Genomic DNA, 18692 nt, shown 5'->3' with positions numbered 1-18692 from the left:
ACAAAAAAATCCATATAGAATTGTGAAGATACCGGGTTTATCTGGCCCAGTGCTACCCAGTACCTTCTAGGATTCGTATGGTCACTCAGGCAAAATGCAGTTATAAAAATACAACAGTATATTTATTGTCATACAAACAACACTAGAATATTATGTACACACAGTAAATAAATGCCAGGCAGATTTACCACATCATCTGTCCCTTACCCCAATAACTTAAGGAGATATTGTCACCTGCTGTCCAGACTTCATGACCCATGGATCCCTCTCAGCTGCATATATATACTCGAGTTAGAAAACGACAATTCAAAACTCCATTTTGCACCTTCCTGAATGAAATCCAAGCATGACCACCCCTCCCCCCTGGAGTTGTTCCTTATATATCACAGGTCTAATTTCCACAGTCTTTCCCCTCCCTGGGCAAACCCCTGCGTCTATTCTACTTAACCATTGGTCAGTGCTGGACTAAAGGGGGGGGGGGGTTGGACAGGGGAGTGAAGATGAGCTGTCCTTTCAGAGAACCTCCCCTGTTAGATGGCCTGTCTTGACTAGCCTGGTGAGAACAATGGACACTAATTAGTTTTCCTACTCAGGCACATGGCAACCTGATCCCTACCCATAATCCCCCTGGCTTTACTTTAAATACAATGAATAGCAACCTTACTTCAAGTTATCAATATACAATAAACAATATACATATGTACACTGAACTACAATGTCCCCTTAGCCACATGTTATTGGACAATGCAGTTATAGTCTGGTGAGCTGGGGAAACAAAAGAAGGCTATAAAAAGTATTTGCTATAATTCACATATCACACTCGTTTTGTCACATTCCTCCCCTACTTTTTTTTAGCCCTTGTTTCCCAGTGGCTCCCTAGCCCCAAGTAATCATTTCTTACAAGTCCAAAGTTTCTGGCCTGCTGTGGTTTCTCCTGGGTCTGATGGTAAGGTAGATAGCAGTAAACAGTTCATCTTTCTCCCACCAGGGTCCCATGGCTGCAGGCATATCTTCCCACCCAGCTGGAGTGGGGGTTTATGCTGTCCTGTGTCATAAGATGAGTCAACAATAAAACTGGGCCACTCCTGTGCACACATCCATGGTAGGAGAGTTGTAGTCCACCATCCCTTGGGTGCCTTGTCCACCCTTAATTGCCCAACTGAAAATAGTCCCTTGGCCTGTCCTTTGTTTCTGGAGGCCATGCTCCCCTCCCCCACATATCCGAGGGAAAACTGCCAAGTGGCAGGAAAACTTTCTGGCACCTTGTCCGTTTGTTTCTGGCAAAGATCCAATCCCCCCTCCCCCAAACACTCAAGAGACAACTGCCCAGTGGCAGGCAAGCGTGGGGGCTCCATTAATTCTTTGCTTATGGGGAATCCTCTGTCCCCCTCCCAAACCACATGTGGGTGCCCCTGTAAGTATGTTGGTGTGCATCTCCCCTCCCCTGCTACCACATCCAACTGTTGCACTACTTCCCTCTCCTCTGGCGCATCGGGGTAGTGTGAATCCTCATTGGACACAGACTTGTCCTCCTGGCAGCAAAACAAAGTGGATGGTCCAGTGCAGGCCTCTGGTATTGGGTCCTGGATTCCCAGATTTGGAACTGGAGTGCGATGCATCAAAGCTGGTGGGGCTGGTGAATCTTGCTGTACTGGTGCCCTCTCAGACACCCACTCAGTCAACATCTCCTCATCTGCCAGTTCTGCATAGGGGAAGGCATAAGTGTAATTTTCCCAGGGCCCCATGGTAGTGGCCTCTGACATGACAATTCCTTTATCCTCTCCCATTAATTCTGTCCTACAGTCTGTAAACATGATTTCTGCTGAGATCATATGTTGTGCAAGTTTATGATTCTCTTCTGTCACAATTGGGTACAGCTGTACATCACTTGCCCCGGAGAGCACACATGCGGTATCCTGCGTTACTTCATTAAACAAATTCTTTTCAGGCACAACAGGGATGGATAACTGATCTTTTCTGTAATTCTGTTCTAACTCAGACACAGTCTCAGGTTCCAATAACACTGGCAAATTATCAGAAGATGCTGCTACATGGTACTTACTTGGTAGCTCTTTTCGATCCAAGTCACCAAATGGGAGAATTTCTCCTAATCCTTTCTGAGTAGTCGGAGGTACAACATCCTCACCAAGCAGTTCTTCTACAGTCTCCCCCAAGATAGTAGCTTGGGCAACTGTATTTAATCCACTGGGATGGACCTCCCCCTGATTAACAGACTGAGCAGCCATCTTTTTAGAGTGTGACAAAAGATATTCCAATTGGCATTTTTCAGTATTCACTCGATAACACTGATCCTGCCACATTTCAGTGTCTGTAAATCCTTGCCGCCATACCTCATCCTCTGCTTCTTCAAAACTCTGTTGCAGACATTGCATTTGTTCCCAGAGAGGTATGTGGGGACCTAAAGTGAGCATCCATTTTCTATAAACACTAAAGGCATTGATGGGATTCTCCTGATCTTTTAACAAACGTTTCAGGATATCCATGTGTGTGCAGTACAGGTAAGGTACACCCCGGATCTGGCATTCCACTATCAGCTCCTCCATACTCATTGTCTCTAGTGGATCTGTAGAATCTGCTAATGGGACAGATTCTATTAATACATTTGCAGGGGATTCATCAGGCATGTCCCTGTGCTGTAATAGTCCCTTTACGTCTTGTTTGTATTGCTGATTATTGTTGTATCTGGATTCTCCCTTGGCCAGATTCTGCATAATACAAATAACTTCATGTGTAAAATCATCCCATGCTGGTTCATCCCGAAAATTACAGGCACTTGCCTCCTCTTTCAACATTAGGAACACATCCAACAGGTTCTCCAATTTCTCCTGTAGACTGGCTCCTTCCCACATAATAATCTTTGGGCACTCCTCATCCCAATAATCCAAAATGTGCTGCATTGTGGTGGGGTGGTGCAACACATCCATATCCCCATCCTGCAGACACTGCCACAGTCCTTCATCCCAGTACGCCTTTCTCCTGGGTGTACTGGACTGCTTCATCCCTTCCTTTGGGAACTTTTGCAACACTGGGCTGTGACCTGCTCTCTTGTTCCTAGAGCTCACACCCATTTTACTTCCAGGGATCACCTCACTGTGATTTCCTCTCTTTGAGACACGGTTCCATCTTCTGCTCTCCTCTGGCGGGGTGCGCTTCCCCTTATCAAATCGGCACTTAGACGGCATCTTCCCTCGCCTAAAGCCCACAACGCTTTTCATGACACTTTCTACCATAAAGCCTTTAGGAGTAAGTTCAGGATAATGTGGTAACTGGTTTCTAGTGCTAACTGCTTTGCAGAGCCCTGGAATGTATCACGATACAGTTCCCCTGCAGCTCTACCCAGATAGGACCTGGGACTGAGTGACCCCACTGCTTGCCACCAAAATGTGAAGATACCGGGTTTATCTGGCCCAGTGCTACCCAGTACCTTCTAGGATTCGTATGGTCACTCAGGCAAAATGCAGTTATAAAAATACAACAGTATATTTATTGTCATACAAACAACACTAGAATATTATGTACACACAGTAAATAAATGCCAGGCAGATTTACCACATCATCTGTCCCTTACCCCAATAACTTAAGGAGATATTGTCACCTGCTGTCCAGACTTCATGACCCATGGATCCCTCTCAGCTGCATATATATACTCGAGTTAGAAAACGACAATTCAAAACTCCATTTTGCACCTTCCTGAATGAAATCCAAGCATGACCACCCCTCCCCCCTGGAGTTGTTCCTTATATATCACAGGTCTAATTTCCACAGTCTTTCCCCTCCCTGGGCAAACCCCTGCGTCTATTCTACTTAACCATTGGTCAGTGCTGGACTAAAGGGGGGGGGGGGGGTTGGACAGGGGAGTGAAGATGAGCTGTCCTTTCAGAGAACCTCCCCTGTTAGATGGCCTGTCTTGACTAGCCTGGTGAGAACAATGGACACTAATTAGTTTTCCTACTCAGGCACATGGCAACCTGATCCCTACCCATAATCCCCCTGGCTTTACTTTAAATACAATGAATAGCAACCTTACTTCAAGTTATCAATATACAATAAACAATATACATATGTACACTGAACTACAATGTCCCCTTAGCCACATGTTATTGGACAATGCAGTTATAGTCTGGTGAGCTGGGGAAACAAAAGAAGGCTATAAAAAGTATTTGCTATAATTCACATATCACACTCGTTTTGTCACAAGAATATACACTGACAGAAAAATACCCACGAGCACCAAATGTCCACAAATGTGGACACTTACTATTTACTTTGAATTGAATAGACACAATACAAAAAACCATTACGTGAATACGATCACAATTCTTAAACGTATCTAGAGTACATACCTGTTTTTTATTGTGCAAAATTTTAATTATATTATGTTGAAATAATACACCTTCATATGCTTTACTGTTGCAAACTGTTGAATATTTGTGAATGTGTCCCAATCAAATGCACAGAAGTTGTAAATGCGTTGTCTGTAAATAGATTTCAATAATTATTATATTGAATAATCTCGTTCTTAATAGAATTTCAAAAAGTTTTACCTTTTTTTTTTTTTCTTGGTTGTACTGCTGGAAGGAAACATTGTGACAACACAATATAACGACAGCGCGACAAAGCAACAAATCTTATTTTTTAAATGCCATTTTTGGTCTATATTTACCAAATAATTTGATAATATATAAAAACTGCTGCACATTGCACATCTCACCCGCACAACGCCGGGTGAATCTGCTAGTTTTTAAATAAAAGTAAACTTACACTTATGTGCCAGTATTCCTGAAGAGGTTAAAATATTTTTATACCCATCACAGTGGCTATTCAACCATCTTGATAAAGCAGTGGAATGAGTCTTCTGTGGTTTTTCAGTGAAGGGGAAAATAAGTACTGTATAACACTTTATAACAATCCTGCAGTGGCTAGTTGCGGTAACGCTGAACCCTGTGCTTTCTATCCCCGCTGTGTTCTGGATTTTACCTATATTTAACCTATTAAGTTTTCACTGCAGAAATAAACCACACAAGTCTGTTAATAATGTGGTATATTTAACAAGAGCCTATTTATCTTTAACTATTTTTCTCTTGATGCATTTTGACTCTTTCTACCCCCTACCCTTGCCCCAAATTTGTGTTGCACTTCTTGTTTCACAACAGACCAGCCATCTTATTTTGCTATGATGCTAAATTATATGATAGTAGCCGCAAGAAACGTTTTCCCCTTCCTTGTCATCTTATCTAGGCTTTATTCTGCTGTTAATTAAGTAGAGGCCTGCAGCCACTCGCACATCCATGCGTCTTGCATCTGGTTGCATTGCAAGTCACAAAATCTCGAACTCCCAAAAGAGAAGCCATGTTATCTGAATTCCTAGCATTTTTCAATTAAATCAGGATGTTAAATAAAAGATTAGGTACCTAGGCATTCTGCTTCATTAAATGAATACAACTTATTTTTCAGCGTTGGTGGCCTTATACTAGACACAACTGTATCTGACCCGAATTTGGCTGGGATTGTTGTGTACACACCAGTAATAAACGGTAAGCATGAAACTTTGTGTTCTTTATTGCTAATAAAGTTTTCAGTCATTATACCAGTATAGTTACTAATAATGTGGTGTTCTGTATATGATGTGGTTCCCACTTGTCACGTATGTGTTTTTATTTAAGTACCTGTAATATGTGCCTTCCAAAACACACACACACACACCTAAATTACAAGCCTCCCACCCACATGCATAAAGATAACATTTATGTTACAGCTGATGAGGGAATTTTCATAACCATGCGCTCCTTGCCGCCCTGCACTGATTATTTACTTGTACGGAGCTAAAGAAAAATAATAATAATAACCAAAGACTGCAAATTATTTTGTTTCCATACTGGTTAACTGGATTTTATATGCAGGAAATTGACAATATTTTAATATTTCACATTTTACTGCAGATTTGTTAACCGGAGTCCTTTTTGATTCCATTTGCAATTCACAATATTGCTTACTGAATCCAAGGACATCATACTTTAGTTTGGAAGCCAGGGACATATGAAATAATTAGAGGACCTGTGTGCACAGGATTACTGCTTTTATTCATACCGCCCCCCCCCCCCCCTCCTTCTGCCATATGCATACCACTCAACATTTTTTTTAATGAAGGCGGCATACGCACAAGAAAAAGATTTGGTCACCCTACCCTTCCGGAAGACAACTCTTCAATGCTGTGCCGGTATACATGCGCTAAGTGGGAATTATGTCCCAACAAGGTAGTGCAGGACAGTCCCCTTAAATTAGAGCTTGTGTGATTGACTTGCTCTGTAAGTGATGCAAGATGGAGAGAATGCACCATTTGAAGGAATTGCTTGAAATCCCTTATTTCTGTAAATGATGAAACAGACATTTTGCTGGATAGATGTAGTTTAGTATAAAGACATTGGTTATTTTTCCAAATATAAGGGTCCCTCTTTATACCAACCCTTTTATAAAGCCACCCATTTATTTTTGGTGTGTTCTCTGCACATCAGTGCATTAAATGTATTCTGTTATTCTTAAAACCCCTACAGCTTTTGCCTTTCATTTTAATTGCTGTCCATTTCAATGCGGTGCCCCCTTGCTGTAGACTGCAGCCTGCAGCCCTGCTCTGAACTGGCCGGGTATGTTCTCACTTTGTCGGGGACCACACTCCGCAAGGTTCCCCCCCTGTAAATGGTAAGAACTGACCTAGCTTATATAGCAACTGGTTTCCACTCTAGTCGTGTGACCCTCGATATCACTGTTTTAGTGGAAACAGCCCAGGCTGTGTTGATGAATTTTAGTCATGGGGATGGAGTACACCGCCTATTGTTTTGTTTGTTTTAATATAGATTTTAGTTGCACATTTCCATTAATTTTTAAAGTAAATTTATTACAGCTGGGTTTCTGCATGTGGGGCACACTTGAAACTGTATTCAAATTAATGTCCATTGAAATGAATGACTTTTTCTTCAATTAACTCACTGGTTTGCAGTTGAGTGTCTGAAACCAGGTAGTTAATTTTTGGCATTCTTTTAAGGAGATTTATTAATCCGCTATTTAATAGATTTTCCACTTTTTATGTTCTACAGTTGCTAAATCAATGATTTATTTGATTCTGAGATGTCTGGCACTTTTTATAGATTCCCTCTGGATTCCCTATGTGCTAAATTCGTGCATGCCATGTTTTCACTGTGTGTGCATTATACTGGTTTGGGATATTATCATATTGTGGGTCTGACAACTGTGCCTGGGTCAGTGAGATTTACAGGGTGTCGCTTCAGGACTTAAGAACCACGTTCTTCACCTACAGTATCGTTACAGTGAGTACAGCAGGGCCAAGGTTTTAGACTTGTCTCAGACTCAAGCTAATGCAACAGACCGTCCTTTATTATTGAACTGCACGCCTGGGCTGACCCCGCTCCTCTTCTCCTCATGTACCTAGCGTTCTGAGTCCATGTTCAATCCTCTATTTACATTAATTGGCTAGGGAGGCATGCAAGAGGAAAATGAGCATCAGTTCTTCATTGAGTTTTATTAGGTAATATGCCTGCAGACTTCTGTTTGCTCAAATGTGAGAGTAAACGCTGCAGACTGCTTTGAATTTAGGAGGTGGTTATTAAGCAACATTTCCATGTGTTGCTGGTAAACATGGCCAGCAATTACACTGTTGTTAGGACTGTAACCATTCTATTGAACCTTGTCAAATGACATGAGGCAGTCCACAACACAGCACAGGGGCAAGAGAGCTGCCAATTATTTAAAAAAACTTATGTAGCTCAACTATATATTATATTAACGGCAATTCAGGAAGAGTTAGTAGGTCTGACACATGCCCATTAAGTGGTGAGCATTTACAATGTACAGGTTTTTTTTTTTTTTACAGCCTATTAGCTATCCGGGAACATAAGCTTTGCCGGGAAATATTGCATAATGTTCTGCTAATCTGTAGTATTTGTCTGGATCAATGCTCAGGTCACCCACATTTGATCGCCAAGTAAATATTTGAAAGTAAATCTCTGATATGTGAACTAAATGTCAGGGCAACTGAAGCATTACAAGAGATTTGCATCTCTTCTGGTCCTTTATGTCCTGCTGCCATATTGAAATGTTTGACTTTCAACCAACCTCTTCACTGATTCCTGGTACAAGACACTGCTTATGGCTTGAAATGCAAAGTCTCTAACAACTCCAGATATAATCTGATTTCACTTTTCCAATGACATCTCTTGCCTAAATCTGGCATTGATAATCATGCAGAAACAAGGTTCTAGGGCTTGGCAAAAGAAACATCCCTAGATTGACAGGTGTCAAGTATTGCTGAGAAGCTAGCTGCATACAGTCAGAGCCCTGTACAAATGTTATTTATGATTTAAAGAGATTTGTATTTTTATTTTTTTAAATTAATTTCCTGCTTCTCAAATGAGAACAAAAATGAGACTTGGCTTCTACAGACATATGTACACAATAGTTTCTGATTTTGACATTATTCAAGTTTCAAGTTTGACTATGCCCAGAGCCTGGAAGATTATCACCCTCTACAACTGGTGAATTTCATTATAGTTACTTAATAATTTAGAAGTGTCTCATTATTGCACTACACTTTTAGTTAATTGTACAACTACTTCAGCTACTCAAAGTAAAATGAGGATAGCTCTTTTTGTAATGTGCACCAATGTTTAGGATTTAGGTGGTGCTATCTGGGCAATCTAACTTAAGGTAGTTGGGCAGACGTTGGTTCTACATATATTAGTAACATAAAGTGTTTTTTGCACCCATTCTAGATGCAAAATACTGCATTTAAAGCAGCGATTTAACAGAGAGCACAACTAATTCCTGTGTCTGCAGTCACTAGCTGTGCTGAGAGATTGCTTCATTTTGCGTTCTGTTTGGAAATATGCTAAACTAGGCTCTATGGCAGGCTGCCAGCCTATTTATTTAGGCTACTTCGTGATCTAGACCCAGCATTGGCCGATGACCTATATGAGAGAGGATAAAAAGCTTAGGATGACAGCAACTAATAAAGCTCTTGTTTTTAGCATCAAAAGGAGTGTATTTGCTATCTGTACATCCATAGATGGATGCCTTGCATTGTGGATTAAAAGAAAGGTGTTTAAAATATAATTTGAAGCCCACTTTGTTCTTTCATATTATCCCACAGATATTGGCAGTAATGAGTAAATCCGTATTATTTAATTCCTACTGAAGACAGTAGAAGAGTGAAACATACTAGTATCCCTTTAGGGCACTCTTAAAAAGAAGATAAAAGCATGTTCAAAATAGGATGCATGTATTGCGTTGTAAAACGTGGCACAACCTGTTTTTCATGGGGGTAACTCACAATACCTGTACAAAAGGTTGTAAAGGTAAAAGCACTGCATGAAAAGCTCCTGGAAGATGTAAAAATGCATTGCTAAAACACACGTTGGTATTCATGCAGTGTGTGTATACCAGCCCTTAAAGGCATAGTCTGAAACAAACTGCAGTCTTTGAGTGCAGAATCTTACTATGGTCATAGTAATTGTACTTCATGCTAGAATATCATCCTCCTTTCCAGATAGCTTCAGATAACCACACACTGGTTTTAATAGGTCATCCCTACTAAAGCACTTAAAGCGCAGGCCAGACACAGTACTTATCCAGACATAATTGACGTTTGTTATCTCGACCCAGGACTATGCATGTAGTAAATGAAATGCAATTTGTGCATAATATCTCTAGGTTTTATATCTATATTTTTCTTTCTGCAATGCCAGTGTTTTTAAAAGGAACTTACTGGTAATAAATAAAAGTGTACATAATGGTTTGAAGTGATTTGAATAACCTTATTTTCCCTGTAATTAAATATTTTTCTGAAAGCGTTCAAAATAATAATATTGGATTTAGAACTGGATATCAAAGCTACTATTCTTCTACATATATGTCTGGCATAAATAGAAACTACACATTGATTGCATTGCCATGAATGCCCAGTAAACAGCCACAAGCCAATAATAGGTATGTTATACATTGCTCTCCCCAGCACCTATGTCCTGGGTGCTCCACCCGTTTGTTTTTACTTCACTCGGCTCTTGGAGCCCAACAGAGTCCTATTATAACAGAATAAATTATTATTTCTCCTATTAGATCAGACACTATATGACCACTACAGCCAGCAGTGTGTGTTATACTACTGACCACCAGTCTGACCAGTCCTGGCAGGTGTGGGCATTAACCTCCAACATTTGTCATTTTCTTTTGCAAAGTATTACAATTGCCCCCATCCGGCTACTTTTTCTTGCCACCCGGCTGGCATATTTTTCTGGGGAGAAGACAGCTATATAGGGACACTGCACAAATTGCAGATAGAACCACTACCGGTTTCTTAAGCTGACTGCCGTCATGACTGAAACCAACTACCCAGAGTAGGACTGGCCATTGCAAGCACTACGGACCCTTGGTTTTGGTGACAAGGAAAGCCACAAACCTTTTAAAATACTAAATGTGCCTCTAAATACCATGCCCACCGTTATATCATGTTTGCTTGCAGTCCGTACTACTGTACAAATTATATATATTCCCTAATTTCCTATGTTTTACATGTTTTTGTTTTCTTTAGGTATTGGAGGAAACTTAGTAGCCATACAGGCCAGCAGAATTTCTACCTATTTGCATTTACACAACATTCCTGGAGAGCTGCCAGAGGAGGCTACAGGGTGTTTCCATCCTTGTAGGACCTTCTGTGGAACAGGTATATTGTGCTTCTTCTTTATTTATAATTAAATCTGACATATTTGTCTTGTATTTTACATTTATTATTTAGTCTTGTGCTGCTATACTTTCCCTGTTTTTGTTATGGAAGAAGTGTGTTAATATTGAGATATACTGTGATATATTATTATTACATTATTATTTAAGATAAAATATCACATGTTGCGCTGTTGTATTTCTTCTATTTTTATTTTTAGCATGAACCATTGAGATGTAGAAATGGCAGCCCTTACCTTTACTGGCAGCGACTCTCTGCACTCTGACTGGTAGTACATTTCTGAACCCCAAGCTTTCTGCTGCCTATATGCTTGGCTTTAATGTACAATGACTGAGTATAATAACACAGGGCTCAGAGACTGCAGAGTTCCTCCTTGCTACCAGTAAGGAACAGAAAGCCCTTTCTGCATCTCATTATGTACCTACTGAAGCTAAGTGCAGCTAAACCAAGGAAAATATTGTGGTACAAGTTAACCCGTGCATGATACTCATGCATTCTAGTCAAATCAAGCTACTTAAGGTTTTAAAAAGGTTCTTGTCATGCATTTGGGCCTAGCCCAGGCCTCCTCAGGGGAAGAGCGTTACTTCCTGACGCAAGTGCCCTTTTTTAACGTGGTTTTGTCCACATGTCACCACCTCATCATTCTTCTCCATCACCTCATCCTTCATCTTCATCAAGCTACTTAAGGTGTTAAAAACTCCCCACTGTCACCCCCGGCAACCACCAACCACTCCCAACTGTCACTTCTCCTTCAAGAAATATATAGGTCAGTGTATAACTCTGCCCAGCAGGTGGCGCTGCAGCTTGTTTTTTTTTTTTCACACACGCCACTAGGCATTTATATAGTAGATAATGTAGTGGATGGTGAACTGAATTGTTGTTTTGTTTCTTGAACACCAGAACAGAAAATTACCTAGACATTGCACAGTGTATACTGCCATATTTCTGGGTGATACCATCTCATATTCTAAGTCATTGATTTTAAATATACTTCCTTTTTTTGTTACCTCCTTTACCTGTTTACCCAGCAAACTTTCAAAAAGAGCATATGAGTAGTTAAGAAACCGCAAGATGCAGCTAAAAACTCATAAGATTGCAAACCTGATTTAAGTCTATTTAAAACACTCCATTTATCATTTCCACATTTAGAAATAGAGCACTCATACATGGATTTTTATAATGTGTGCTTTTTTATGTTCTCATTTTTGTTCCACTTTAATGTTCATTTGCAAAAACAGTTAATAGTTTAGCAATATTCATGTAATAGCAACCTATTACATTCACTGGGAACCAATGTCTTATGAATATTTGACTTTGAAGTGTCTCTGTGATGTCACTGGTTTCTTTTGAATTAATGTACTGTATTCTCATGAATATTAGGCCACAAAATGGCTGTCTCCACTGTGTATAGCTGGCAGGTATTTTTTTCTCTCATTATTTATTTATTATTATTGTTATTATTATTATTATTTATTATTATTATTATTTATTTATTAATTTTAGTATTTATTGAGTTTGCAATATGTAATTATAGGAAGGGTATAGAATAGCAGTGGTAAGACTGAAGGGGTGACCATTACATACTTTAATGAGCACTAGTCTTAGGTAAGCTACTGTCTAGGTCTGATTGATTAGTTTTATAGGGGTAAAAATAAAGGGGGGAGGGGAGTTTGAGCATTTGCAGGAAAGGAGGGGGAAATTGGAGTTGTCCTGCTGGTGTGGCTATCTCAAGAGTTTAGGTCACTAGCTAAGTTGTAGAGGAGGTGGAGCCCTGTAACACCCCAGGTTGTCATATGTGACGGGGTTGAATTGATCACTTGTCATCTTGTATGTGTGTGTGACTTGCAGTGGAATGAGCAATCTTCAGCAATGCAGCTGTTACTGACTGAGCTACTTGGAGTCTTTACAGTTGAGCCACAACAGATGGATTGCCAAAGGTTGTCGATTACTGATTTAAACAGTCCAAAACATGCTGTTTTATCACTACTTAATGATTGATGAAAGTGAACACCAAAACTAAATTATTGAGCAGGATTTCATTAAGTTAATGACTTCATGACCCATAGACCCATAAACACAATCTGTTTTTTTTCACAGGAGTGAATAAGAAATCCGCTCAAGTTCTTGTCTCTCTTGTCATCCCTGGACACTTAATTTTTTTATACACCATCTATTTAATGAAAAGTGGTCACACATCCCTGACTCCTATCTTTGTTGTGGTTTATTTATTGGCTGCTCTACTACAGGTAAGAACTATCCCTGCAATGTTTTGACTATAAAATGCTGTGTACTGTGTCACCCCCCCCCCCCTTCTGTTCAGTATGCCATATTTCTGCAATCAATGGCAGTGTGTCTGTCATGTTGTAATACAAATTGGGTAATGAAAAACAGAGTGTTCCCATTTGTTTAATTAATTGCTAGCAACAACATCCTTGGTTGCCTAAATGTCTCACATGGTAGTCATAAAGGGATTTTATATATTGGAATTATAATGAATAGCGGTTGAACTCTCAAGCAGAAGCTATTATAAGCCAGCGAGTAATATCAAATTCTGCCTTATCTTTGGAAAATATATGTATGAAATGTTGACTCAAAGCTAATTTATTCACTTGAAATAGCCAGATAAACCTATTGTTACATATACACATCAAATCTAAAGGAACGCTAAGGGAAGATTTCGAATCCACTGTTTCTTCTTTATCAGAAGCCAAATAACTGACCAGTATGCGTTTAGGTTGTGGGAGGAAACTCACACAAACCAGGGACAGCATACAACGCTGTGAGGCAGCAATGCTAACCACTGTGTCACTGTTAGGCTATAATCGGTTGCATTGGGTTACAACAGATTTGGACCTTATTTACCAATATAGTGAAAAGTGCACAAAGACTGTCTGTAAAATAGAGTTATCTGACTTACACCTTATTCCCCTAGGTGGCAAAAACATACTCATCCCTGTGAGAAATGCTAAGTGCTCGGAAAACAAGTCCAATCGTACTGCTGTCAAAAAATATTCACACCTTACATCTAAATATATTTGGATTTTATGAATTCCAGTAAAGAACAAATTTAGTAGGAGCAGCATTGAGCAGGAAGGGATATTGAAGTCAGTTAGCCTTGTCGTGTCAGAAGCAAGACTCATTCACTACTTTAATGGTTTTCATCTCCAAAAAAGAAAGCCTTAAATGAAAAAGAATAACTATAATGATACAGAGCTCAGTGCTTTTTCACTTGGGTACGCCAAGTACTGCACCAGTTATATTGGCCTTTAGAGACTTGTTTTCTTTATTTATAAGCGGCACCTGGGTTCTTGGGCCTTTTATCTTGTTTATTATTCAATATTTTATTTCTCGTTTGCCAGGGAAAGCAACCTCAGTGTATTAATTTGACAGCACTTGTTTAGCTGTCTATTTACATATGCAAGTTCTGCAGAATTGTGACTTGAAAACACAGAAGTCTTTCTTCAGCTAGTTATCTATTTATTTTATTTTCTCCTTTTTACATTTTGCAAGTACTAGGAGCAACACATTATATCATGGATTTAACAGTGGTGACAAGTGACCTAGAATGATGTGACTATAAACCTAATAACTGGTAAATGTTAGTAACATGAGATTGACAAGACTTAATAGACATTAGAAGGGTAAAATCCCATATATGGTTGATTCCCAAGTTTAAATCCCAGTTGCAAATGTATGCAACATGAAAACATAGAATTTGACAGTAGATAAGAACCACATGGCCTATTTTTATTCTTAAAAATGAATTCTATATTTTTTAGCCTGTTTAAATGACACTGCCATATTTGCTGGTAACACCTCTGTTGCAAGGCTATTTTAATTATCCTCAGATTTTCCCCTAAATCTGATACCTTTCAGTTGTAGTGCATTTATTCTTATTTTAATACTGCTTCTCTGTAGTATGCTTCCTCCTATATGTTATGAAAAGCTTTGACAGATTTCAAAGCTTCTGTCATATCCCTTCACTGCTCCAAGCTATACATATTGAGGTCCTTTTATTCTTTTCTGATACATTTTGTGACCATTCAACATTTTATTAGCCCTAGTTTGCACAATTTTGATTTATATAATTTTGGCGATATGGTTTCCAGAAATTAACACTATTTTCTAGTTGTGGTCTACCAATAACCTTTATAGTGACATCACCACTTCTCTTTCTGCTACTAAATGTAACTTAGCATCTGAATTGCCTTTCTTTGCTTTACTACCTTGACTGCTTTCCTTTAAGACACCTAAAATAGTGATCCCTTTCTTCCTCTGTAGTTGCCATCTTTAGTGCCTACAATTCTGCCCTTGGATTTTTGAGACCAAGTGCATTTGCATTTTTGGCATTGAAGAGTAGTTGTTCTACTCTTGATCATTCCTCTGATCTACCTGGATCATCATTCATTTTGATCGTCACCTGGTGGTCCACCCTGTTACATATCTTTGTGTCTACAAAAAGGCTTGCTTACCCTTCAATCCCTGTAGTTTTGTTACCAGTAAAGATATTAAAGAGGACTGCTCCAGATCATTGGCCTACTCCTCTGACATCTACGTTTTCTGATTGCATTCAATGTATTACAACTTTCTGACTATCCTTTAACCAGTGTTGGATCCACTCGACCACCTTTGATGCCAATCTCAAGCATTCCCATTTATATTTCAGTCTTCAAAGTGGGACTGTATCAAAGGCCTAGATAAGCTACATATACAGCTTCACCGTGATCTACTTTTGTTTACTCGGTCGAAAAATTTAATCCAAATTATTTGACCTTAACTCTCCCCAGTATGTTCATGTTGCTTGGGATCTTATACGCTGAACAATTCAGTTAATGGTGTAACCATTTAAGCTCTTTTAGCACTTTTGGGTGTATGCCATTTTTTGTTTGATTTATCTACTTTCCGTTTTAAGCGTTCTGTTAGGAGTCTCTCCTCTGTAAACCCATTTTTGCATCAATATTCCTGCTCCTTTTGTTCTCGTTGTAATATAAATACAGAACAGAAATACTTAATTATACCCCATTCATACTGCATGAAAACCCGGGTTTAGGTGCAGTATGAATGGTGTTGGTGAAAAATCCCGGGTCTGAAAAGCTGGGATTTAGACCCAGGACTTTTGGTGTGGGTAATACCCGGGTCGCCTGCACTATGAATGGTGAGACCCGGGTTTTTCAACCTGGATCTCGCCAAACACAATTATAAAGTTGGAAGGAAAAAAAAAACACATCACAAGAGGAGCCAATCAGAGCTCCTCTTGTGATATTGCCATGGAGATCCGGGCAGACCCGTGTTCAGTATGAACAGGGCCTACCCGGGAATTTCTCTCCGAGGGAGCCTCTGTCCCCCAGCAATATACCCGGTTCACATACCCAGGATATTGCCGGGTCGGCAGTATGAAAGCGGTATTAGATGATCAATTATATCCTTGTCTCCCTCCACAAGACTTTCTCCCTTCTTTACTATACTTTTTTATTTTTCTCCTTTCACTTATACTGTGCATCAAAAAAAAAAAAAAGGTTTTGTCCTCTATTTAAGCTGGGGTACACATCATCCAATAATTGGACAAATCAGCCGACATCCTACCGTTTGGTCAGATATCGTGTGAGTGTGTATAGCGACACGGTCTAAAGTCATCCCAAAGTGCCGATCATCCTTTTATTTGGTTGGTCATACTGTTTAATATTTTCCGACTAATCGCCTAACGATCATGTAGTGTGTATGCACTCATGCTCACAATCTCTTTTCAGCCGATGTTAGCACTGAATGTCAGTGAATAAATGTAGAGAGTGCTGTAGAAGGAATAATTCATTTGTTCGTTCTGAGACATAATATTTCATTTCAGAGTCACAGATGCTAACGAAATTCGTTAGGACATGTGGATAGCTATAACAAGACGGTTTTAATCAGTGTGACAGTAGTGAATGAATATTGTGCTGTCATTCTCCGGACTAGAGGACCAGATGAAGATCATAGATCTGAAGGTAAATCATGTTGGTGTGTACCCATGAATCGCCAGGCTGATCGGACTTTCAGTCGTAGGTACAATCGTTTGAGATAGCACATCGGTCGGAAAAATTCTTCAGTGTGTACCCAGCGTTACTGACTGAACCATTTTCTTTTCTGGCCGAGCATCTGCCCGTCTGATTTCATTTTATAGCCTTGTTAACCAGATATACTTTTGAGAACCAGATTGTTTTTTCTTCTAACCTGTCTGTTGGTACAAATATTTAAAAGTTGTACAAAGCGAAGTGGTGCTGAGCTGCAGAGACCCTTGAGCACAAAGTCTCAAAGTAGGTAAAATAAGTATTACTTAATCAATATTTCTGTATTTAACAGATGTGTAGATGTTGATACTAGCATCTACTAGGGCTAGTGTAAGTGTCCAAAACCTCTTGGAAAGGAATCTGCAAAGTCCCCGATATGCACTGGCATAAAAGATCAAGCCAGCAGAGATCCAAGGTGAAAAGCAAGCAATTGTATTCAGGATTGTTAGTGGTTCGTGTAAACAGTGCTGAGCAGGTCTGGAAGGCATGAAAGACCATGTGTAGGACTTCGGAGGCAGTTGCTTTGGAAATCCGGTAGAAGTAGTACTCCAAAGGTTGTAGAAGGTTATTTTCAGTGACACTGACCCTAACTGGCTGACCATCATCATCATCATCAACATTGTGAGGTAATAAAATGGTATCACATGTATATTTCTCTAACTCGCATCACCAGGTCCTGTATATTCAGGTGGTGGTCTAGTAGTTTTTTCTGATGGAACAAAATGCCCTTTTCTCAAGGACTGTGCTCAAGCCTCCATATGGGACAAATAACAATTGTGAGTTGCAGCTAAATCTCATAAAGTTCTTAAGTATAATATAAATGCTTTACTGCTTTCATTGGATGACTGCAAAGCATATAAAGAGCAGTGAAGTTTCTGGGCAAAGAAAATAATTTTGTGTCGGGTTGGATTACATGAGGCATAAGAGGAGGTGCTCTTTGCAATGACAGTACAACATAAATTTAAAATAACTGGTGCAGAATGGGACACACTGCTGCTTTATTGGGAAGCTTCATCTTTCACTGGAGTAGAATTGCAATGACTGCACTGGCAGTTAGTCCTGGTGGCACTATAGACCAGAAGTATATTTAGTGTCAATTGAGGCTGTTCTGTGACGTCATTTTGTTCTGAAATCTACTAGGATGTCATGTGCCACGCTATTCCGCTCAGAAGTCATTAGAAAAAACTATTTGGGTTAAGTTGTGATCTGCTTCAAATAATTAACCTGTAGAAATTTGAAAGGGAGGAAGGTGTGACATCTCAAGTTGGCATGTGAGTGGTTATCTGTGAAAAATGCCAAATCACCTGCTCTCTATACCTGGCACCCCTAACCTAAAAATGGCAATGATGTACTGCTGTGGTGGTTATTACAACAGCCGGACAACTTGTTTAAATAAAGGTGGTGAGTAGTGAACTATTACATGCTAGCAGCAGTGAGATTATTTGGTTTTAAATGATCTGTGAATGCCCTTGCATACATGCATTGTGGTGGTTATTAGTACATTTTGTATGTTTGTGTCATCCAGGGATAGTTTCCCCTCAAGTGTCCTTAATAAATAAATAAATAAATATATATATATATATATATATATATATATATATATATATATATATATATATATATATATATATATAATATTTTGTGGTTGAGCTTATGGAGAGACGAGGCACATGGGAAGACTATATTGACTTGTTTTTTCCACACCAGGAGCGTGATTTCTTGCAAATGGAAAAAGCCTGCTCCCTGACTAATTTAGATTGGATAGCCTTGGTAAATGGGGCTTTACTTAATTATAACATCTCTTAAGTGGGCAGAGGCTGTCCTAAGAAACGTTCCCATGTTTGGGATCTCTGGCCAGACTGTAAGGCCCTTCTCCAGAC

General features: G+C 39.5%; 1 protein-coding gene across 2 annotated transcripts in view; it reads left to right on the top strand.

Moving 5' to 3' along the window:
- Positions 1-18692, top strand: part of SLC41A2 (solute carrier family 41 member 2) — a 77944-nt gene that overhangs the window by 41894 nt on the left and 17358 nt on the right. Inside the window, exons 8-11 of one of the 2 annotated variants that reach the window (XR_012691355.1) lie at positions 5476-5555; positions 10619-10750; positions 12866-13014; positions 16611-16749. Coding sequence is in view for 1 of the 2 variants with exons in the window: in XM_075209312.1 (XP_075065413.1) it covers positions 5476-5555; positions 10619-10750; positions 12866-13014 (361 nt within the window). In the remaining variant the exon portion in view is untranslated. The remainder of the gene's footprint in view (positions 1-5475; positions 5556-10618; positions 10751-12865; positions 13015-16610; positions 16750-18692) is intronic. The other variant, XM_075209312.1, reaches the window with a different exon arrangement.

Source organism: Mixophyes fleayi, chromosome 4 (genome assembly GCF_038048845.1).
Source record: "Mixophyes fleayi isolate aMixFle1 chromosome 4, aMixFle1.hap1, whole genome shotgun sequence".
Classification (NCBI taxonomy): Eukaryota; Metazoa; Chordata; class Amphibia; order Anura; family Limnodynastidae; genus Mixophyes; species Mixophyes fleayi.
This window is presented reverse-complemented; position numbering and strand designations above follow the sequence as displayed.